General features: G+C 33.9%; 1 protein-coding gene across 2 annotated transcripts; it reads right to left on the reverse strand.

Moving 5' to 3' along the window:
* Positions 1 to 2,004: 2,004 nt before the first annotated feature.
* Positions 2,005 to 18,455, reverse strand: LOC110030368 (prolycopene isomerase 2, chloroplastic; the record flags this gene model as incomplete). 2 transcript variants are annotated; one of them, XM_020733041.1, is given in 8 exon segments in its annotated part: positions 2,005 to 2,241; positions 5,251 to 5,409; positions 6,011 to 6,202; positions 7,559 to 7,846; positions 13,346 to 13,399; positions 13,960 to 14,070; positions 17,581 to 17,804; positions 18,116 to 18,455. In XM_020733041.1, coding segments are annotated over 8 exon segments (1,401 nt in total), but the record flags the coding sequence as incomplete, so codon positions are not given.
* Between the last annotated feature and the right edge of the window lie 66 nt (positions 18,456 to 18,521).

Genomic DNA, 18,521 nt, shown 5'->3' on the forward strand with positions numbered 1-18,521 from the left:
TGGTCCTCGAAAGAACAAGAAACAATCAGTAGTAACGAGGACAAAAGCAGAGGCAGGGTATAGGGCCATGACCTTAGGAGTTGTTGAGATAATGTGGTTGAGAGCCTTGTCTGTAGAGCTCAAGGCGGACCAAGGAGCTAAAATGAAGTTGTGTTGCAACAACAAGTCAACGATCAACATCGCCAACAACTCAATGCAACATGATAGAACCAAACATGTGGAGATTGATAAGTTTTTCATCAAGGAAAAGTTGAATAACGGTCTACTGGAGCTAAGTCATGTAGCCACTAATGAGCAAGTGGCTCACTGCCTCACCAAATGACTTGGCTCATTAGATTTTTCTAGGTTTTGCGCATCTTGAGGGAGAGTGTTGGGATTTGTATCCAATAAATAGGACTTTGTCAATAAATAGAAGAAGTCTAGGGATATATTTGTAAATGTTGTAAAGCTCTATATAAGCCCAAGTGTTAATGAAATGGGCAAGATTTTTCAAAAGCAATCAATTCTTTACATGTAAATATGAATATTAAGGTGTTAGATGTGTAAATGCCTCATTCTTTCTTTTTGCTCTGACATTTTTTGATAAATGCCCTTCAAATACTCATATCATTATCTAATATATAGCAAGTACTATTGTGAGTTTTGGACTGCAAAGATCAATAATAGATAGCAATTTTATATAGGAAAGTAGCTAATCTCAACCGGAATGAGATGTCAACTATGGTAATATAATACGCCCTCTTTGTCTTCTTTAACTTGAGTTGGGGAATTTACATACCTAGCACGCAATTGTGATGTATTTACATATGTCACACCTAAACTTCGGTGTTTTAAACTTATACTTTAAAATCTGTACTTGTAAGACGTGATAATTCTGTTAAATTTTATGCGATGTTAAGGATTTGAGTGTTATGTGTGAAAATATAAAAAATTAGCTGTGAGATATGTAAATACATAAGAATTGTGTGCTACGTATGTAAATGCCCCAATTTTCTATAATATATGTCATTGAAAGATGCTTACGGGTAAAATTTTCAAATTAAACGTAACTATATATAATTTTTCTCGAACATAAAGAACAGCAGCCTCTCCCTAGTTTCACCACTAGTTAAAATCAATATCAAAGGGCAACAAATTACTTTTAGTGATTAACAAAATGATAGACACAAAAACTATAACCAACAACATATTTTCCCCACTAAAAGCACTACAAGAAAGAAGCCTTCCAAATTGACAAAACTTATAAGAGGCATTTACATACATAACACCCAATTCCTATGTATTTACATATCGAACACCTAGAGTTTGTTTTTTACATTTATAACACCCAAATCTTTCATAATATGTGAAAAATATCACCATTTTAACTTTTAAGAAAATGAAATACGTCTTTCCATGCATCGGTAAGGTGGTATGTATGCAAAAATTGAAATTTAGATGTTAAATATGTAAATACATAGGAAATGAGTAGTATGTATGTAAATCTTCCAATTTAGAGTCATAAATATGCACCTAATCATTATTCATTGCTATAACATGTACCACTAGAGCAAGTATTGGGTTGACATTATAAAAAAATAAACGGCAGCTAAGTAGGCTAACACAAAATCATTTAGGATAATGAGTTGCTCATATTCTTCTAATAATTTTCTAATGTCTCAACAAAGCAAATTGAAATTTGAAATTTGAGTACTTCCGTGCAGAAAACAAAGCTGGATGAAAAAGAAGAAGAAGAGGAACTAACGGCTTAAAACACAAGAAAATCTTTTGTATTTACATATCTAAAACCTAAACTTCAATTTTGACATAAATACCTCCTTTCCTAAGTATAAAAAAGTACGCTGAACGTTTTTTGAAGTTAAAAAAGTGGTTTTTTCAACGTGATACAAAAGGTTTGTGGCATAAATGTAAAAAAGTGAAGTTTAGGTGTTAGATATGCAAATACATAGAAATTGGGTGGTAAGCATGTAAATACCATAAAAAAGCATACAAGGCTTAATGTACCTCTGATCGCTCTGCTTTGAGCCTTTTATACTCGGCGCTCCGGCGGTCGAGTCCTTCCCACAAGTTGTAAGGCTCAGTCCCCGGAGTATAAGCGTGCAGTAAATGCTTTCCGGAGGGCGCTAGCTCTTTTCCGAGCATGCTAGGGATCGAAATTAACACCACATTCTGTTCAGCATCAACACCTTGGCTCCAATCGTTTACGACTATGTGATGAATGCCCAGATTCTCAGGAACAGCCTGTAAATTTGCAAAATGAAACATTTTTTGCCGATATGATTCTAAAAGCAATCTATTATTATAACAATATCGCATGAAAAACAATGATTTTGCATTTGAATTGCAAACGAAAGAGCAGTGGAAACATGTTAAGCTATCTGTCGGAGTATAGTCGTTTAATACTTACTAGAAAGAAAAAAAAATGGAAGATTTACATACATTCCACTCAATTCATGTGTATTTACATATCTAACACATTAACTTCAATTTTTACATGTATAACATCTTATCTATGCATAGAAAAATGTATTTCACTTTCCAAAAGTTAAAATGGTGGTATTTTTATGTGATATGAAAATTTTAAGTGGATGATTTAAATGTTAAAAGGAGAAATATAGGTGTTACGTAAATACACATCGATTGGGTGGTATGCATGTAAATGTCCTTAAAAAATTGGAAGATTTACATACTTACCAATCAAGTCTTTTGTATTTACATACCTAACACCTAAACTTTTATTTTTACATACATGCCACCTTCCTTGTGCATGAAAAGGTGCATTTCACTTTTCAAAAGTTAAATGGTAGTATTTTTTATGTGATATGAAAGATTTAAGTGGTATAAATGTTAAAAGAGAGGTTTAGGTGTAAGATATGTACATAGATATGAATTGGCTGGTATGCACGTAAATGCCGCCGGAAAAAAAAAAAAAGAGTTCAACAAATTTTATGATAATGAATTTTAAAGCTGCTGAAATTGCTTTGAGATTAGTTTTTCTTGTTTTTTTATCTGATTTATCTTATGTTTCTCATCTCTATTTAAAGTTCCTTAGGGATCACTTTTTATTCTTGTTTTATTATTATTTTTTTTATTTTGTTTCATATATGATTTTAATTGAAAATAAACATGCTTGATATATTATAACATATTTATATATTTTTAAAACCACTCAAAATAATTTGTAGGTATATTGAGTGTTCTAAAGCTAAGTGAATTTATAATTGAAAATAAAAAATAAAAGCATTAAAAATACACTAAACAAACATATTTTTAAAATAAAAGAAAAAGTAAAAACCAAAATAAAAAACGGATATGATCCCAAACAATCACTAGCTCATCAGCCTTTCCTTGTCCAGCTTACCACATGTAACAAACAAAAAAGGATTGGGTAATTTACATACATACCGCACAATTCTAGTATATTTACATATTTAACACCTAAACTTTAATATTTACATGCATACCACTCAAATCTTTAATATCACCCACTCAAATCTTTAATATCACTCAAATCTTTAATATCACATCAAAAATTTCACTATTACTAACATTTTAAAAATACACCTTTCTATACATAAGTTTATAACACCAAAATATTATAAAGGTAAATATCAAACTTTAGGTGTTAGATATGCCAATGAATTGCATAATCATCCATTTGTATTTTTCTTGACTGTAGAAGATAGATTGCAGAGAAGAACAAAGAAGAAGATCCACTTGTTTACATATCTAACACCTAAAGTTTGACATACATTTATGTCACTTTAGTGTTATAAAACAATGCATGAAAAAATGTATTCCACATTTTAAAGGTCAGTAATAGTGGCACTTTTTAGTTGATGTTAAGGACTTCAGTGCTATACATATAAATATGAAAGTCTAGGCGTTAGATATGTAAATATATAAGAATTATGTGGTATGTAAGCAAATGCCCCTAAAAATAATAGGCCGTAGAGTCTTATTTAAGAAAAAAAATCATAAAGACAATTAAAAATAATTATTTAATATAATCTCAATGATATCGGATTGAGGCATATAAATAAAGTTCAATGAACATATTGTGCACTGTGCATTTGGGGTGTATACAAATTAATACATAATTACTTGTATTATATTCTAAGAATTTCTTATGAAAATCTGTCATAGTTTCTGATTTTTCAAAATTAGAAAAAGCAAAGAAAGCAAATCGTAGTTTCGCTGACTATTAAAAATAGAGAGGGGTTTACATACATAAAACATAATTCTTATATATGTATATATCTAACACCTAGACTTTTGATATTTACTTATTTAACAATCAAATCTTGAACGGCATATATAAAATACTACCACTATTTAACTTTTTCTAAAGTGAAATATAGTTTCTCATGCATATGTTTTGATGTAATTATGGCAAAGTGTTAATTTGTAAATATCTAACTTTAGATGATTGATGTGTATATATATAAGAATTATGTGGCATGCAAGTAAGTTACCCTTAAAAATAATATATTTTAAGAATTTAGTAGAATTTATTAATTACTTTAAATTGTCCAACTACAAAATTACTTTAAAATGTAAGAAAATAAAATTCAATCAAACCCTTAAAAGAATTAAGTGAAAATTGTTAGAATTTCCAGTAAATAACAAACAACGAGTATTTATCAAAACAAATAAGATGAAAAATATTTAGTTTTATACCATTTAACGATAAAAGGCAATATACTAAAGACCTCTGGAACAATTTGGCTCTGGAAGCTGCCATCAAATACTGCAAAACGTTACACAGAAGCTTCCACAAATGCATTTATAAGTTAAGACATAATTTAGTAAGACAGCTACACCACTACTAAATAACTGAAATGCAGCCAAACAAAATGAAGCATATCAAAAAAGAAACAAAAAAAGGAAGATTTACATCCATAACACATTTACATATTTAACATGTAAGCTTCAATTTTTATAAATATTCCATCTTATCTATGCATAAAAAGGTGTATTTTACTTTTTTAAAGCGATAGGAAAGATTTGAGTGGTATAAATGTAAAAGAGCAAAGTTTTGATGTTAGGTATGCAAATACATAGGAATTGGGTGGTATGCATGTAAATGACCCAAAAAAAAAATGTAAATTAAAATAAAAAATGTTAAAAAAACAGGGAAATCAAATATCATCAACTTAAATATAAAGTAGAGCAAGAATTATATCTTCACATATTTAAAAAGAGACTGAAATAGAGAAATTTAAAGAAAGTAGTGGTTATAACCCTCACCTGTGCATCAAAACCCAAGTGGAGATGCATAAATGATTCACACAGTGGGGTTTCCTCTATCTTTTCTCTGTAAGAAGGCGCGATGGAATTCTGTGGCAACAGATTCAAAGTATCCAACATAGAAGCATTGCTGACTACAGCCTTTTTGGCTCTCACAATCTGTAATAACGATTTACTTGCCGTGTACTAAGTTAAACTAATGAACAAACAAATTCTGTAAAATATTATAAAGGAAGATTTACATATATACCATTCAATTCTTATGTATTTACATATCTGACATCTAAACTTCAAATTTTACAAATGTACCACTACTGTACATATCATGAGAAGTTGTATTTCAATTTTTGAAAGTTAAATTGATGGTATTTTGTTGTAATATAAAAGATTTGGGAGGTATAAATGTAAAAAAGCAAAGTTTAGGAGTTAGAAATATAAATACATGGGAACTGGGTGCCATGCATGTAAATTCCCCCATATAGTAAAACAAAGGGGTATTTACATACATGCCACACAAATCTTATATATTTCTATATCTAACACCTAAACATTCATATTTATTTGCATACCACTCAAATATTTAACATCACATCAAACATACCACCATCACTACCTTTACAAAAGTGAAATAAACCTTTTTATACATAGGCTTATGATACAAAGTGTTATAAATGTAAATCTCAAACTATGGGCGTTATACATGTAAATAAATAAGAATTGTGTGGTATGTACGTAAAATTCCCTAAAACAAAATGCTTACGCTACCACTGTTTAGCTCAACACTGGTAGCTCGACCATTCTCGACCAAAATTCTTTTAACATGAGCATTAAGTGCGACCCTTCCGCCGAATTTCTGAATACCATGAACAAGCGCAGCTACGACTGCTCCACTTCCATGTATAGGGTACTCGAGAAAACATCCTGTTTTGTACCATTCTGCAAACATGTAAACCTAGAAAGTACAACAAAAAAACAAAATAAAACAAACCATAAATTCTATATTATAGCTGATATTCTGAAGATGGATACAACGACACTCGTATAGTTACAAGCAGCTTTTCCAGGCTTTGATTGGGGTAGCTTATACTTTTCTAGCTTTGCCATTAAAAGCAAGGAAAATTTAAATACTAAAAGTAATTTTAGTGACCACAGTTCCAATTATGACTTTTTCCAAAAAAAAGCCTTTCTAAGATAAAATTTTGTTAAAAGTTGTCCAAAAAAAAAAATGCCATCTACATGGGCACTTCATTTGGTTGGTTGTTTTTTTAACCACAAAGCAACCAAGAAGCTGTCTCAAACAAATCCTTGGAAGGTGAACATTTAAGTGATTCATAGAAGGGATATTGATATATAAGTGAAGGAATGTTTTTATGCAACAGAAGAACTATTTAGTCTCTAAAGTATTTGTATGATATCATTTTAGTCCTGAATTATAAATGAGTTCAATTAAATTTCATGATTCATCAAATCTAAACCAAAATAAGCCAATGGATGAGCTATTTTGGATCATATTTGAGAAGTCAACGGACTAAATTAAGCATACTAAATAGTTTGGGACAAAAACCCATAAAAACTGGAAGGACCATGTTGAGCTTTACACACACACACACACACATATATATCATAAACATTTTATTTATATTGCTTTTTTTAAATTGCCAACTGAGTTCGAAGAGGCAAGAGCCTCACCTATTTCCTTTCACCTGGAGTGAATGGCATATCTCACCTGACATACTAGTGTTTATGAGTAGAAAATGAAACTAAGAGAAATATTATCTTAATTGATGAAATTCTTTTCATTAATCATAAATGAGAATAAGATTAAAATCAGTACTCCTAATTGAAGTAGATTGCTTGCAAATGTTTAAGAGGCTGCTTGTTATACTATTTAGGCAAGAATAAGAAAGATTTAGCTTAAATACTACCGAATAGCTTTTGCAGATTTTAAATGCTACAATTTTGATATAACGCATCTTAGCCCGATATTAGTTGAATCCAGAATTTATTAAATCTCACCATTCAGATAATACAATGTATTTACAATTTTTCTCTCACAAATCTTAAATACTATAGAAGTACTCAAATAATTTCAGTATTTAGCAAGATTTAACAGTTGTCATGCAAAATAATATTTACATTTTAATTTTCTCTATTAAATTAGGATTTACATGACTTGATAAATCCTATTTGTAGAGTCCCTTAGAATTAAATCTCATAAACACAAAATGAATCTGCCGTCAATCGTATTTGTAGACCCCATATAAATAGTCTGGGGCTATTTTGACACTTTACTCGAATATAAAATTACCATTTCAGCAGAAAGTACGCCATTAGACTTCACCCCCGCAAGGAGAAAGCTTAGCAAATCCACCCAATTTCGGATGAACGAGTTTTTAATCTCCAGCGAGTCAAGGATCTCAGAGAAGGGTCTCAAAAGCTTAGAAGCTCGTAGAGCTCCTTGAGGCCCCATTTGAATTAATGACTTCACTAATGAAGGAGCATATCTTGTCGCCGCTGTGGAAAGAACACCCCAATCACCTCGCAGAGAAAGTGGGGGCAATGCCATTGCAGCACCAGACATGGGAAGCGTCGCATCCTAAAAAAAAGCAATTTTAATCATGGAAGATTTACATACATAGCAGTCAGTTCCTTTGTATTTACATATCTAACACCTAAACTTCAGTATTTACATAAATTGGTTGAAGAAAGACAGCTCCCAAAGGATGTGTATTGCAACAAAGCAACCAATAAAATTACAATCAGTTTCTCTTTCCTATGCCCCATATAGAAGATTTATTGGATGACTAGCGGGATCTGCTATATTTTCTAAATTGCATCTGCATAATGGATAACACTAAATACGCAATATCTGAAAGACAATTAATTTCAGCACCAATGCTATGTCTACAGGAATTTGGAAAGCCCTTCCAAGTGAAAACCGATGCTTAATCAAACTGGTTCCTACAGTCAAAAGTATGCTATGACTAAAGCTTTTTTATAGTATTAATAAACGCAATGCGGATGCTTGATCAAAGCGACCTAAAATCTATATATATATATATAGATGTGTGTGCGCGCGCGTGCGAGCGCCGCCTACCGCTCTATTGTCGAGTCATAGGCTATCACCAAGACAGAAGCAACGCTAGAGTTGTGTCGAGAGTTTTTGTTGTGACAGATGCACCGCTCGGGATTGGTGTTTGGTTCCAGGCGACGGGATCCTGTTCCAACCAGCTGGAACTCCCTCCAGCAGGCCGCTGGACTGATTGGTGCCGGTTTCCAACCGCCGGAATTCCTTTCTAGCCGCCGTATCTCCATGATTTTGTCCTCGATCAGATATCTCTCTTTCTTGACAACTCAACATCACTTTTGGGTCAGTTGGAACTATGGCGAATTCTTCTGTACTATTGAGCTTCTCCCGACAGTGTACTTGAGTCCACCGGAAGGTCAAAATCGATCCCAATCCCTCCACCAGCCGGATTTTGTCCTCGATCAGATATCTCTCTTTCTTGACAACTCAACATCACTTTTGGGTCAGTTGGAACTATGGCGAATTCTTCTGTACTATTGAGCTTCTCCCGACAGTGTACTTGAGTCCACCGGAAGGTCAAAATCGATCCCAATCCCTCCACAAGCCGAAGGTACGGAAAACCACATGAACTTCCTAATCACCATCCACAAATTGAACGAATGTAACTTTCTCCAATGGTCCCAAATCGTCTCTTTGTTCGTCAAGAAATATGAGTAATTCGCTCATCTCATTGGAATAATTCGTGAACCTCCAAAAACTGAACCAACGTATGAAACACGGAAAGTGGAGAATTTCATGATCATGTTATGGTTGATTAACTCTATAGAGACTACAATTAATCGTTCATATATGTTTCTTCCTTCTGTCAGTGTCTTATGGACTGCAGTTCAAGATACCGACTCAAATATAGGGAATTCCAGCCAACTTTATGATGTTTTCAAAAAGATCTGCGAGGCAAAACAGGAATCAAATATCGTGACCCGGTACTATAATGATTTTGTAGCCTTATGGATGGAATGCAATTTATATTATGATTACATGTGGGAATCTCTGACAGACTTTTCCCTCTTTCAGAAAATTATAAAAAAAGATCATATGTTTTAATTTCTGGCGGGCCTTAACAAAGACCTTGATGAAATCTGGGGTCGTATTCTTGGTCGGGATCCTTTTCCTTCCGCTCGTGCTGTTTTCACAAAGATTTGATGCGAAGAGAGATAGATACTTGTCATGCTTGACATTTCCACTTCAGTCAAATCATCTGTCCTGGTCACTAATAGTACTCAACACTCGTCTATGTCGTCTCATGTCATTAGCTCCAATTGTGATTACCGTCACAAACCAAACCATACTCGAAACAGATGTTGGAAACTCCATGGAAAACCAACACACAAATCGTCAGCCAAATCTTCCATTGCTACGGTTCTCACTACAACACCTGATTCTACTCCAATTCAACCTACCTCCGCTCGGAACAATCCAGAATCATCTGACACTCTTAAGAGTTTAATGGAGCAATTAATCAAACTAAATGGATCCAAGCAATTCTCTTCCAATCCATCGATCTTCCATGTCCGCCAAGGTATCATTCTTATGGCTCTCATTTCTTTGTCTTTTCCAGTCCTTGAATTATTGATTAAGGTGTCACAGATCACATTGTTGGATGCTCTCAAGCTTTCTCAACATATTATCCTGACCAGGGAAAGACAGTCAAAATTGTTGATGACTTCAATAACTCTATTGCAGGTAAATGATCAATTAATAGAATCCGTGTTGTATGTTCCTCTGTTGAAATGTAACATGTTATCTGTTAGTAAGATGACACAAGACATGAATTGTGTTGTTCTTTTTTTTCCTGATGTTTGTCTTTTAGAATCGTCGTTCGAGAAGGATAATTGAAACTGCTAAGCGAGTAGTCGGGTTTTATTTCTTCCAAGAGAAAGGCACGGAGAACGAAGGCACTTCTCCCAACAATTGCAATTTTTCCCAATCCACTGAATGTCATATTATGTTGTTACATTATCGTTTGGGACATCCCAATTTTCAATATTTAAAACATTTATATCTATTGATATTTACTAAAAAAAATCTTGTTAGTTTCAAATGTGAGACTTGTCAATTAGCTAAACATCATCGTGTTTCATATTCTCCTCACCTTTAAACGTCTCCCCCTCCTTTTTCACTTATTCACAGTGACTTGCGAGGACCTTCTCGTACACACAATTACACTAATAAATTGTGGTTTCTTATCTTAATTGATGATCACACTCGAAATGACGTGAGTCTATATCTAAAAAAAAATCTGAAGTTGTTATCACCTTCAAAAACTTTCATTACTAAATGTTGACCCAATTCAAAACGTAAATCTAGGTCATTCATACCGACAATGGTCGTGGATTCTTTAACTCTATTTTAGGTGAATTATTGTAATTAATGACATCCTCCATCATAACACATATACAGATACTCCCCAACAAAATGTAGCTGAGAGAAAAAACTGACACATTCTTGAAATGGCTCGCTCCAATATGTTTTAATCTAATGTCCTGAAAAGGTATTGAAATCATGTCGCGTTTACTGTCACCTATCTCATCAATAGAGTCCCCACAAAAATTCATAACATATGAACCCCTTTAATCATCTTGATGTCATGTTTCCCTACCAATCGGTTAAGCATCAATCTTGAACTCAAATTTTTGAGCGTGCGGCCTTCGTTCGGAACACTGCTCCGAATCGTAGAAAGCTCAATCTGAGATTCATAAAATGTGCCTTTCTTAGGTATTATACCATTCAAAAGGTTACTGATGTCTTGATCCTGTCACAAATAAACTATAAGTTTCATTGAAAGTGTACCCTACTTCCATATCATTGCCTCAAGTGAACGAGAGCTTGATTTCTTGGACGCTATTTCTTATCCAACCCCGGTGGATATTTCTCAACCACTATATCCAAGGAACCATTTGGTCCCCCTGGATCCACCACCTAACAGTCAACTAGAATCTCCTCTCATCCTCCGTGTCTATACTTAGTGCACTCGTCCTTATGGTCCTACTCTGAAGCCCGTTGCTTCCTTACAGGGCTTGGAATCCATTCCGAGCAACATCTCAAAACTAACCCCGCTCTAAATGAGGTGAGTTCTTAGGCAAGCTCTCTTTATTTCATAAAAAGATATATCTCTTTTCACAGTGTATCGCCAACCTACAAAGTGTTTGTTGTTGTCTTGATGAATCATCATTTACCGTCTACTATTGAAGCAACGTTAGTTGACTCTTCAAAGAAAGTTGCAGTAATTGATGAGATGAATATACTTTAGTGGAATCATACATGAGATATTATGGATCTTCCTTCGGGTAAGAAATCAATGGGGTATCGCTGAATTTTTAGCATCGAATTCAACTTTGATGGATCCTTTGAACGCAACAAGGCATGTTTGATCATCAAAGGCTACTCACAAACATACAAGGTTGATTATGAGACATTTGCTCCGGTTACTAAATTGAACATTATTCGGGTCTTACTTTCTCTTTGTGAATCTGGATTGGCCCTTGCTCCAGTTGGATGCCAATAATGCTTTCCTAAAAAGGGATTTCACAGTAGATGTGTGCATGTGCCTCTCTCCAGGCTTTAACTCTTATTTCCCAAGGGACAAGTGTACATACTGAGAAAGTCCCTCTATGGATAGAAATAATTCACAAGGGTCTGGTTCAGTAAATTCAAAAAGATGGTAATGGATCATGATTTTTCTCAAACTCATCAGATCATACTATCTTCTTTCAAGATTCCTCCAGTGGCAAAATTGTTATCCTTAGTGTCTATGTCGAAAATATTGTGCTCACGGGGGGATGATCTATCAGCATTGGAGTCCCTAGCAGATATTCCTGCTACTTCATTTGAAATGAAAGACTTAGGATCACTCAGGTACTTCTTAGACATGAAAGTTGCTCGGTCATCTAGAACTATTTGTCAGTCTCAGTGCAAATATGTGTTTGATCAATTGACAGAGAATAACCTGCTCTTATGCAAACTAGTGGTTGTTGCAACCGATCTTAATCAAAAGTTAGCTGATGATCCCAATGTTGTTCCGGTGAATAAAACTCACTGCCAACGTCTTGTGGGGAACTCATTTACCTCGCTCATGCTCGTCTCGACATTTGTCATGCAGGAAGTATTAAGAGTAAATTAATGTATGATCTCTATGAGCATCATCTCAAGGTTGTTCACAAAATCCTTCACTACTTAAAAGACACATTGATTTCAAGTCTGTTTTTTCGTGTCACGCCTCTAGTTCTGATGTTATTTATATAGATGAAGATTGGGTTGGTCCGTCCATGATCGGCGATCAACTACAAGATTTTGTTCATTCGTATGGAAAAATCTTGTCACATGAAAAAGGAAAAAAGTTGTCGGTTGTGGCCCGGAGCAGCGCTAAAACCGAGTTTCGCTTCATGTCCTTAGGTATCTGTGAAGCTCTCTAGTTACGCATCATGCTCCGTGAATCACATTTGTTGATTTCTGCTCCTCTCCAGTTGTTATGTGATAATAAAGCTATCATTAGCATCGCCTATAATACGATTCAACATGATCGCACCAAGCATGTAGAGTTTGACCGATGCTTCATTAAGAAAAAACTTGATTTGGCGGAGATTTGTATTCGATTTGTTCCATCCAATGGTCAATTCGCATATATTCTCACCAAAATATCTTTCGCGACCGTTGTTTGACGACTTAAAATCCAAATTGAGCACGAAGACATTTATGCTTCAACTTGAGGGAGAGTATTATAATTATTAGCATAATTAATGTTGTCGTTATTATTAGGCATTATTTACATTCTTTATTTTCTTTCTTTTTCATATTTATGTATTTCTGAATTTAAGTCTTACTTCTTATGTGGGTCTTGTAATGTGTATTTATACATCGCTTTCTTATCAATGAAAGTATGAACTCTAACCTCAAAATTTAATTATATATATATATATATATACATGACCATGGAGTTACAGATAATTTTAACTGCATATATAGGAAGAAAATATTAAAGAAAAAAAGGAATAAAAATACTCAACGTACAAGAAGTTTCTTCCATTCCCGAACCGCTTCAGGACCAACAAACATATCCAAATCCTATAAAAGATTGCAAAAAAGAACAAAAAATGGTTATGAAACTAGAATTTCAGCAATGAATGAAAAAGAAATTCCTAGACTAACAGAAGTAGATTTATGAGGAATGGTATTATAGTCTGCTAAACGACCAAAGAATGAGCATGAAATAAACCATTATTCTCTTACTATTTACAACAAATAACAAGAGAACATAATTATCCCTCTTTTATCATGAGGAAAAAAGAATGATCATTACGGAATAAAGGGGCAATTACATGCATACCACCTAATTCCTATGTATTAACATATCTAACACCTAAACTTTACTTTTTACGTCATACCACCCAAATCTTTTATGCCACATCAAAAGACCACTATTGTAACTTTAAAAATGTAAAATACACCTTTTCATGCATAGGTAAGGAAGTATATATGTGAAAATTGAAATATAGGTGCTAGATATGTGAATACATAGGAATTAAGTGATACGTATGTAAATCTTCGTAAAATCAAATGATTTTATTTTTTATATCAATTCATAATTTTGAAAAAAAATATATATAATTGGACTGGAGTCGTACCTTATAAAACTCTGAGGGACCTATTCTTGATAAGAACGTGCCTTCAGGTATGTAAACCATCCATGAGTTATATGATGCGCAAGGAACATTCTCACCCAAGGCATCAAGAACCTACAACAATATTAAAATGGGAAATCACTCTAGTTGAAATAGAAATTTCAAACAATGAATTTAGAAAAATGGAAAGCCAAAAATAGTTGCATGAAAGTGTGCGCTATTTTGAAGCCTTTCTTTCCAATTTTTATTGTGGTTGTCAGCACAAAAATGTATGCCGAAATGTGTACGGTATCTTTTTCCATGTAGCATATACATGCATAGCACACAATTCTAATGTATTTACATATCAAACACCAAAACAATCATATTTACATGCATACTACTCAAACCTATAAAATCACATAAAAAATACCACCATCAGTATCTGTTTAAAAGTGCAATACACATTTTCATGCATAGGTATATAACACCAAGCTGTTATAAATCAAAAAAATCAAAATTTGGGTGTTGATATGTAAATACATAAGAATTGTGTGGTATGTATGTAAATTTCCCTTTTCTCATATGTTGGCATGCCTATCAGAAAAGTTGCTTTGTATAGGGTTTAGAGTTTAGGATACCTTGTATAATATCAACGACATGTTATACCTTGTATGATGTCAACGACATGTTCCAAGGGGAAAAGACAAGCTATTTGAAATGAAAATAGAGTGAGAGATAGAGATGATCGAGAGGGAGAAGGGTGGGAGGATCAGTTGGGTCCCTCAATGAAGCACCTTATAATTTTGCTGCAAAAAATGCCAAATTTTTCATAAATAGGGACCAAAAATTTTTTCATCTTTATTAATGTTTTAATAATTTATATTATTATCGCACTTATTGTTATTATTTTTCCTCATCTTATTTTACAAATATTTTTTATCCCATTTTTCAAAACTATTTTGTTTTCTTGTTTTTTGTAATTATTATTATTATTTTCATCTATTTAAGAATATTAACTTTTTCTCACTCATGGCGAATTTCATTCTTCTGAACAGCTTGAGAGGCATTGGCGGAGCTCCTTAGGCCATTTTGACATGTCAATTTTATACAAAATATTTGGTGAAATAGGTGATGGTTGAGTTATCCTTTCATGCGAATAAGATGCCTTGGGTCAAATTTTCATGAAATTGCACCCATATCCATTGTCGTTGTCGCATTTGATCAATCTAGTTGTGCATCACATATGGAGGTCACCATAAGGTTTCTTCAAGTTTTGAACAATTATCTATTGTGACAATGTGCTTTATCATGCTCAAAAGACTCTTATAAATAAGTTTAATTTTATAAATTAAAGGCATTTACAATCAAAAGTCAACTTTAGAGCAAGTAGATCAACTAAATCTCAAGTATAAATTTGACTTAAGGCATCAAGTTCATTCTATAAAGCTTTCTGGTAATGGGACTGGTAATGGGAATTAAAACAAGCCTCCTGGTAAGAGCAAGCCTTATGAAAAGTGGTAATGGTGGAGTGACAAAAATAGTATTCTTGGAGATAAAATGGCGGATTAATTCTAATGGAACTAATAGACAATCAAGAAGAACGAATGTCAAAACTCGATGCATTGTTTTCTCTAGAGGTACGGATGCCATTGCTGGATTTGAGAGAGAGTTTTAGTTCCACGAGTTCGTTGTTGCATCAAAGGAAATATAGGTCATAGACGATGTGATTTCTATAAAAAGAAAGGATCTGATACTTGCAATTGAAGGAAAGCAAACTATAGTAGTTGGATAAAATTGAGATAAAGCAAATGTAACACATTCCAAAAAAAAAAAAGAGACAGAAATTTGAAGTTTCTTTGATACAAGATTCTAATAATGGTTTTCCAAACCCTTGTACTTTAGGTTGTAGTTCTAAAAGAGTTAAGTTGCGGAGACAAAAAAACTTCTGAAGTTTAATTGCCTTATAGGGTTGAAGAGGAATAATACAAGCACAATAAAAAATTAAAAATAAAAAATAGAGTAGTGGGAAATCTAATAATAGTGGCAGTTGTCAAAGAGACTTCGAACGATGCCATGAATGAATATGAGACAAATCTCTCCCCGTAAATAGTTAAGACAAGAGGCTAAAAGAAACAGGATAAACGCTGTCGAAAATATAGTGGTACTGTATTTTATAGGCTCCAAAAATTTGTGCCCATGTCATCTGAGAGAAGTGTGACTCGAGTCAAAATTTAAAAGACGGATTGGAATACAAATAGAATACTACTTGAAATTTTTTTATGTTGCAAAAGATTTATGATCTGATTTCACATTTCCCATAAACCCAAGCCACTATAATTATTTATTCCTCACAGTGAAAAGAAATTTCAATTAAGATTGGCCATTAATGACTAATAACTTGGTATATTATAACTGTGTTTTAATTTTAAAGAGCAATTTTACCTTTATTAACTTAAAGAAAAGATTGTGAGATGATAAATCCAATCAAGATCTCATGATTTCATAGTCTTATACTATCATAAACCCTGATCTACTTTAGTCAGAGCAAGTAGTCGACACACTATGAAATAATTTTTGATCAGGAGTCAAGAGTGGCATTGTTTAAAGAGACCTGAAAAAATTAAGATGCATCTTCGCCGTCTAGGATAATTCGAAGTCAACTTAACCAACCGAGTGATCCGTGTCCTTCAAACGTGCTCTATGGTTTGCCATCAGAGAATTTGAATCATTATTTAATTGTATCATTTGGTGTCAGATCGCCAACCAGAAGGCCCGGATCATAAGCACACATTTGTGATATCAACTGACAGCAAAATCACTATATCATAGTACACATGCAAGTCACTTCGGTTAATAAATACAATATAGAGGTATTCCGTATTTCATTTTCCCCGACAATCTTATTCGATCAATTGTGAGAGGTTCTAAGTGTTCAAAGAGTTTTGAGTAGTACAAGGCAGGTTCTAGTTATGTTGGAAGACAAGCTAAAAAGTGCCCTGTAAGTTCAATTTATTTCTCTTTCATTCGAAGCAATAAGTATTGCATTTAGTATTTTTGTTGTATTCTCATTGTGCACTTAAACATCTATTAAGTTGCACGGTATGGTAAAAAGGAATTATTTTAATTGCCCCTTTTAAGTCCTTTGCAAGCTCAATTTACTAAATGTTAGCACCATCCCAGCGTAACTATCACATTTATACAAGTGTGCTGGGCTTGTTCATCACGCCATGAAAAGCATAGGAGGTACCTATGGAAGCGTTAGGCCTGCACATTATGCCGAAAAAGATATAAAGTCATAAAATATGGTCATAATTTCTTCATAAAATGAATATCGTAAATTTTAAATAAATATGAATTCGGATCGAGTTTTGAGCCGCTTATGGTAGAGCAAGACACCGGTCCCAAACACCGAGCAAATAAAATCAAGTGCATTTTGGTCATGAAAATAATATATAATTGACTATCTCTTATAAAAGGGTAGTAAACACTAAGATTAAATCGCAATAATATCAAGCTTAGATTTATTTACAACAATAAGTTTCTGAGAAGTGTATACTAACATTTATACTTGCATGAAACAAACCTGGAATAATCTATTAAAGTGACAAGCACCACCCTGTTCACAAACCATAAGTAACTCACCTGTGCTAGAGGATTTGCTTGTGTGCCTCTTGATTGAAATCCAGAGAACAAAGACGGACCAGAGTCAAACTTATAGCCCTTAATTTCAAAAGAATGTGCAGCACCACCAGCTACATCATGACTTTCTAACACAATAACATCTTCACCATATTTAGCTAAAAGTCCAGCACAGCATAGTCCACCAATACCACTTCCAATCACCACAACATCTGCTTCTAACTTGCCTGTACATTGCAGCATGGTTAGACAAATAGTAGTCGCCAAAGAGCAACAGAAATAAAAACTTAAAATCCTCTTAGCAGCTATAATTCAAAGTAATGATCAAGTCTACAAGATTAACTCGAACCTCATCAGAATGATAATCAGTTAGAGAATATTTGCTAGGATTGGTACTTAAGAGCTCTATTCCCGGATCATTTAGAAAAAATGTACGACCATAAGTTTGCAGAGATAGAGAATAAACGCTCTAATACTGGAGATGCTAAAGTAATGATTCAATAGCCGAGGTACGGGAATATAGAATAAAAAAAAAAACCTGGAAATTGATTCTTGTCGCTGGAGATAGGGTTCCTTGAAGACTCCTCAACGCTGGTGCTTCGCGCTAAAGCTGACGTCCTTCCCCGCCTGAAGTTGAGGTTAAGAGGCATACGCGCAGTGAGCAGGGAAGCCATGGTACCTTTGAGTCGCCCTCAATGAACAGCCATTACAGAGAAAACTGTTCCTGCTTGGATTTCAGTATGAGGAGACAGATGAGTGTGCAGAGTTTGCGCAGCGATGGGGCCAATAAAGGAAGAAGAAAACCCGCCAAATCACAATCTCTTCCATCAAGAATGGGGAGCAGGAAGACGATTTGACGTGGAATTTGCACAGCCTCATCTGGTCCGTGGATCTGAATTCTCGAACTACGTTGACCGTCGAATTTATTTATTTATCTATAAATT

The sequence above is a fragment of the Phalaenopsis equestris genome, unplaced genomic scaffold (genome assembly GCF_001263595.1).
Source record: "Phalaenopsis equestris unplaced genomic scaffold, ASM126359v1 Scaffold000706, whole genome shotgun sequence".
Classification (NCBI taxonomy): Eukaryota; Viridiplantae; Streptophyta; class Magnoliopsida; order Asparagales; family Orchidaceae; genus Phalaenopsis; species Phalaenopsis equestris.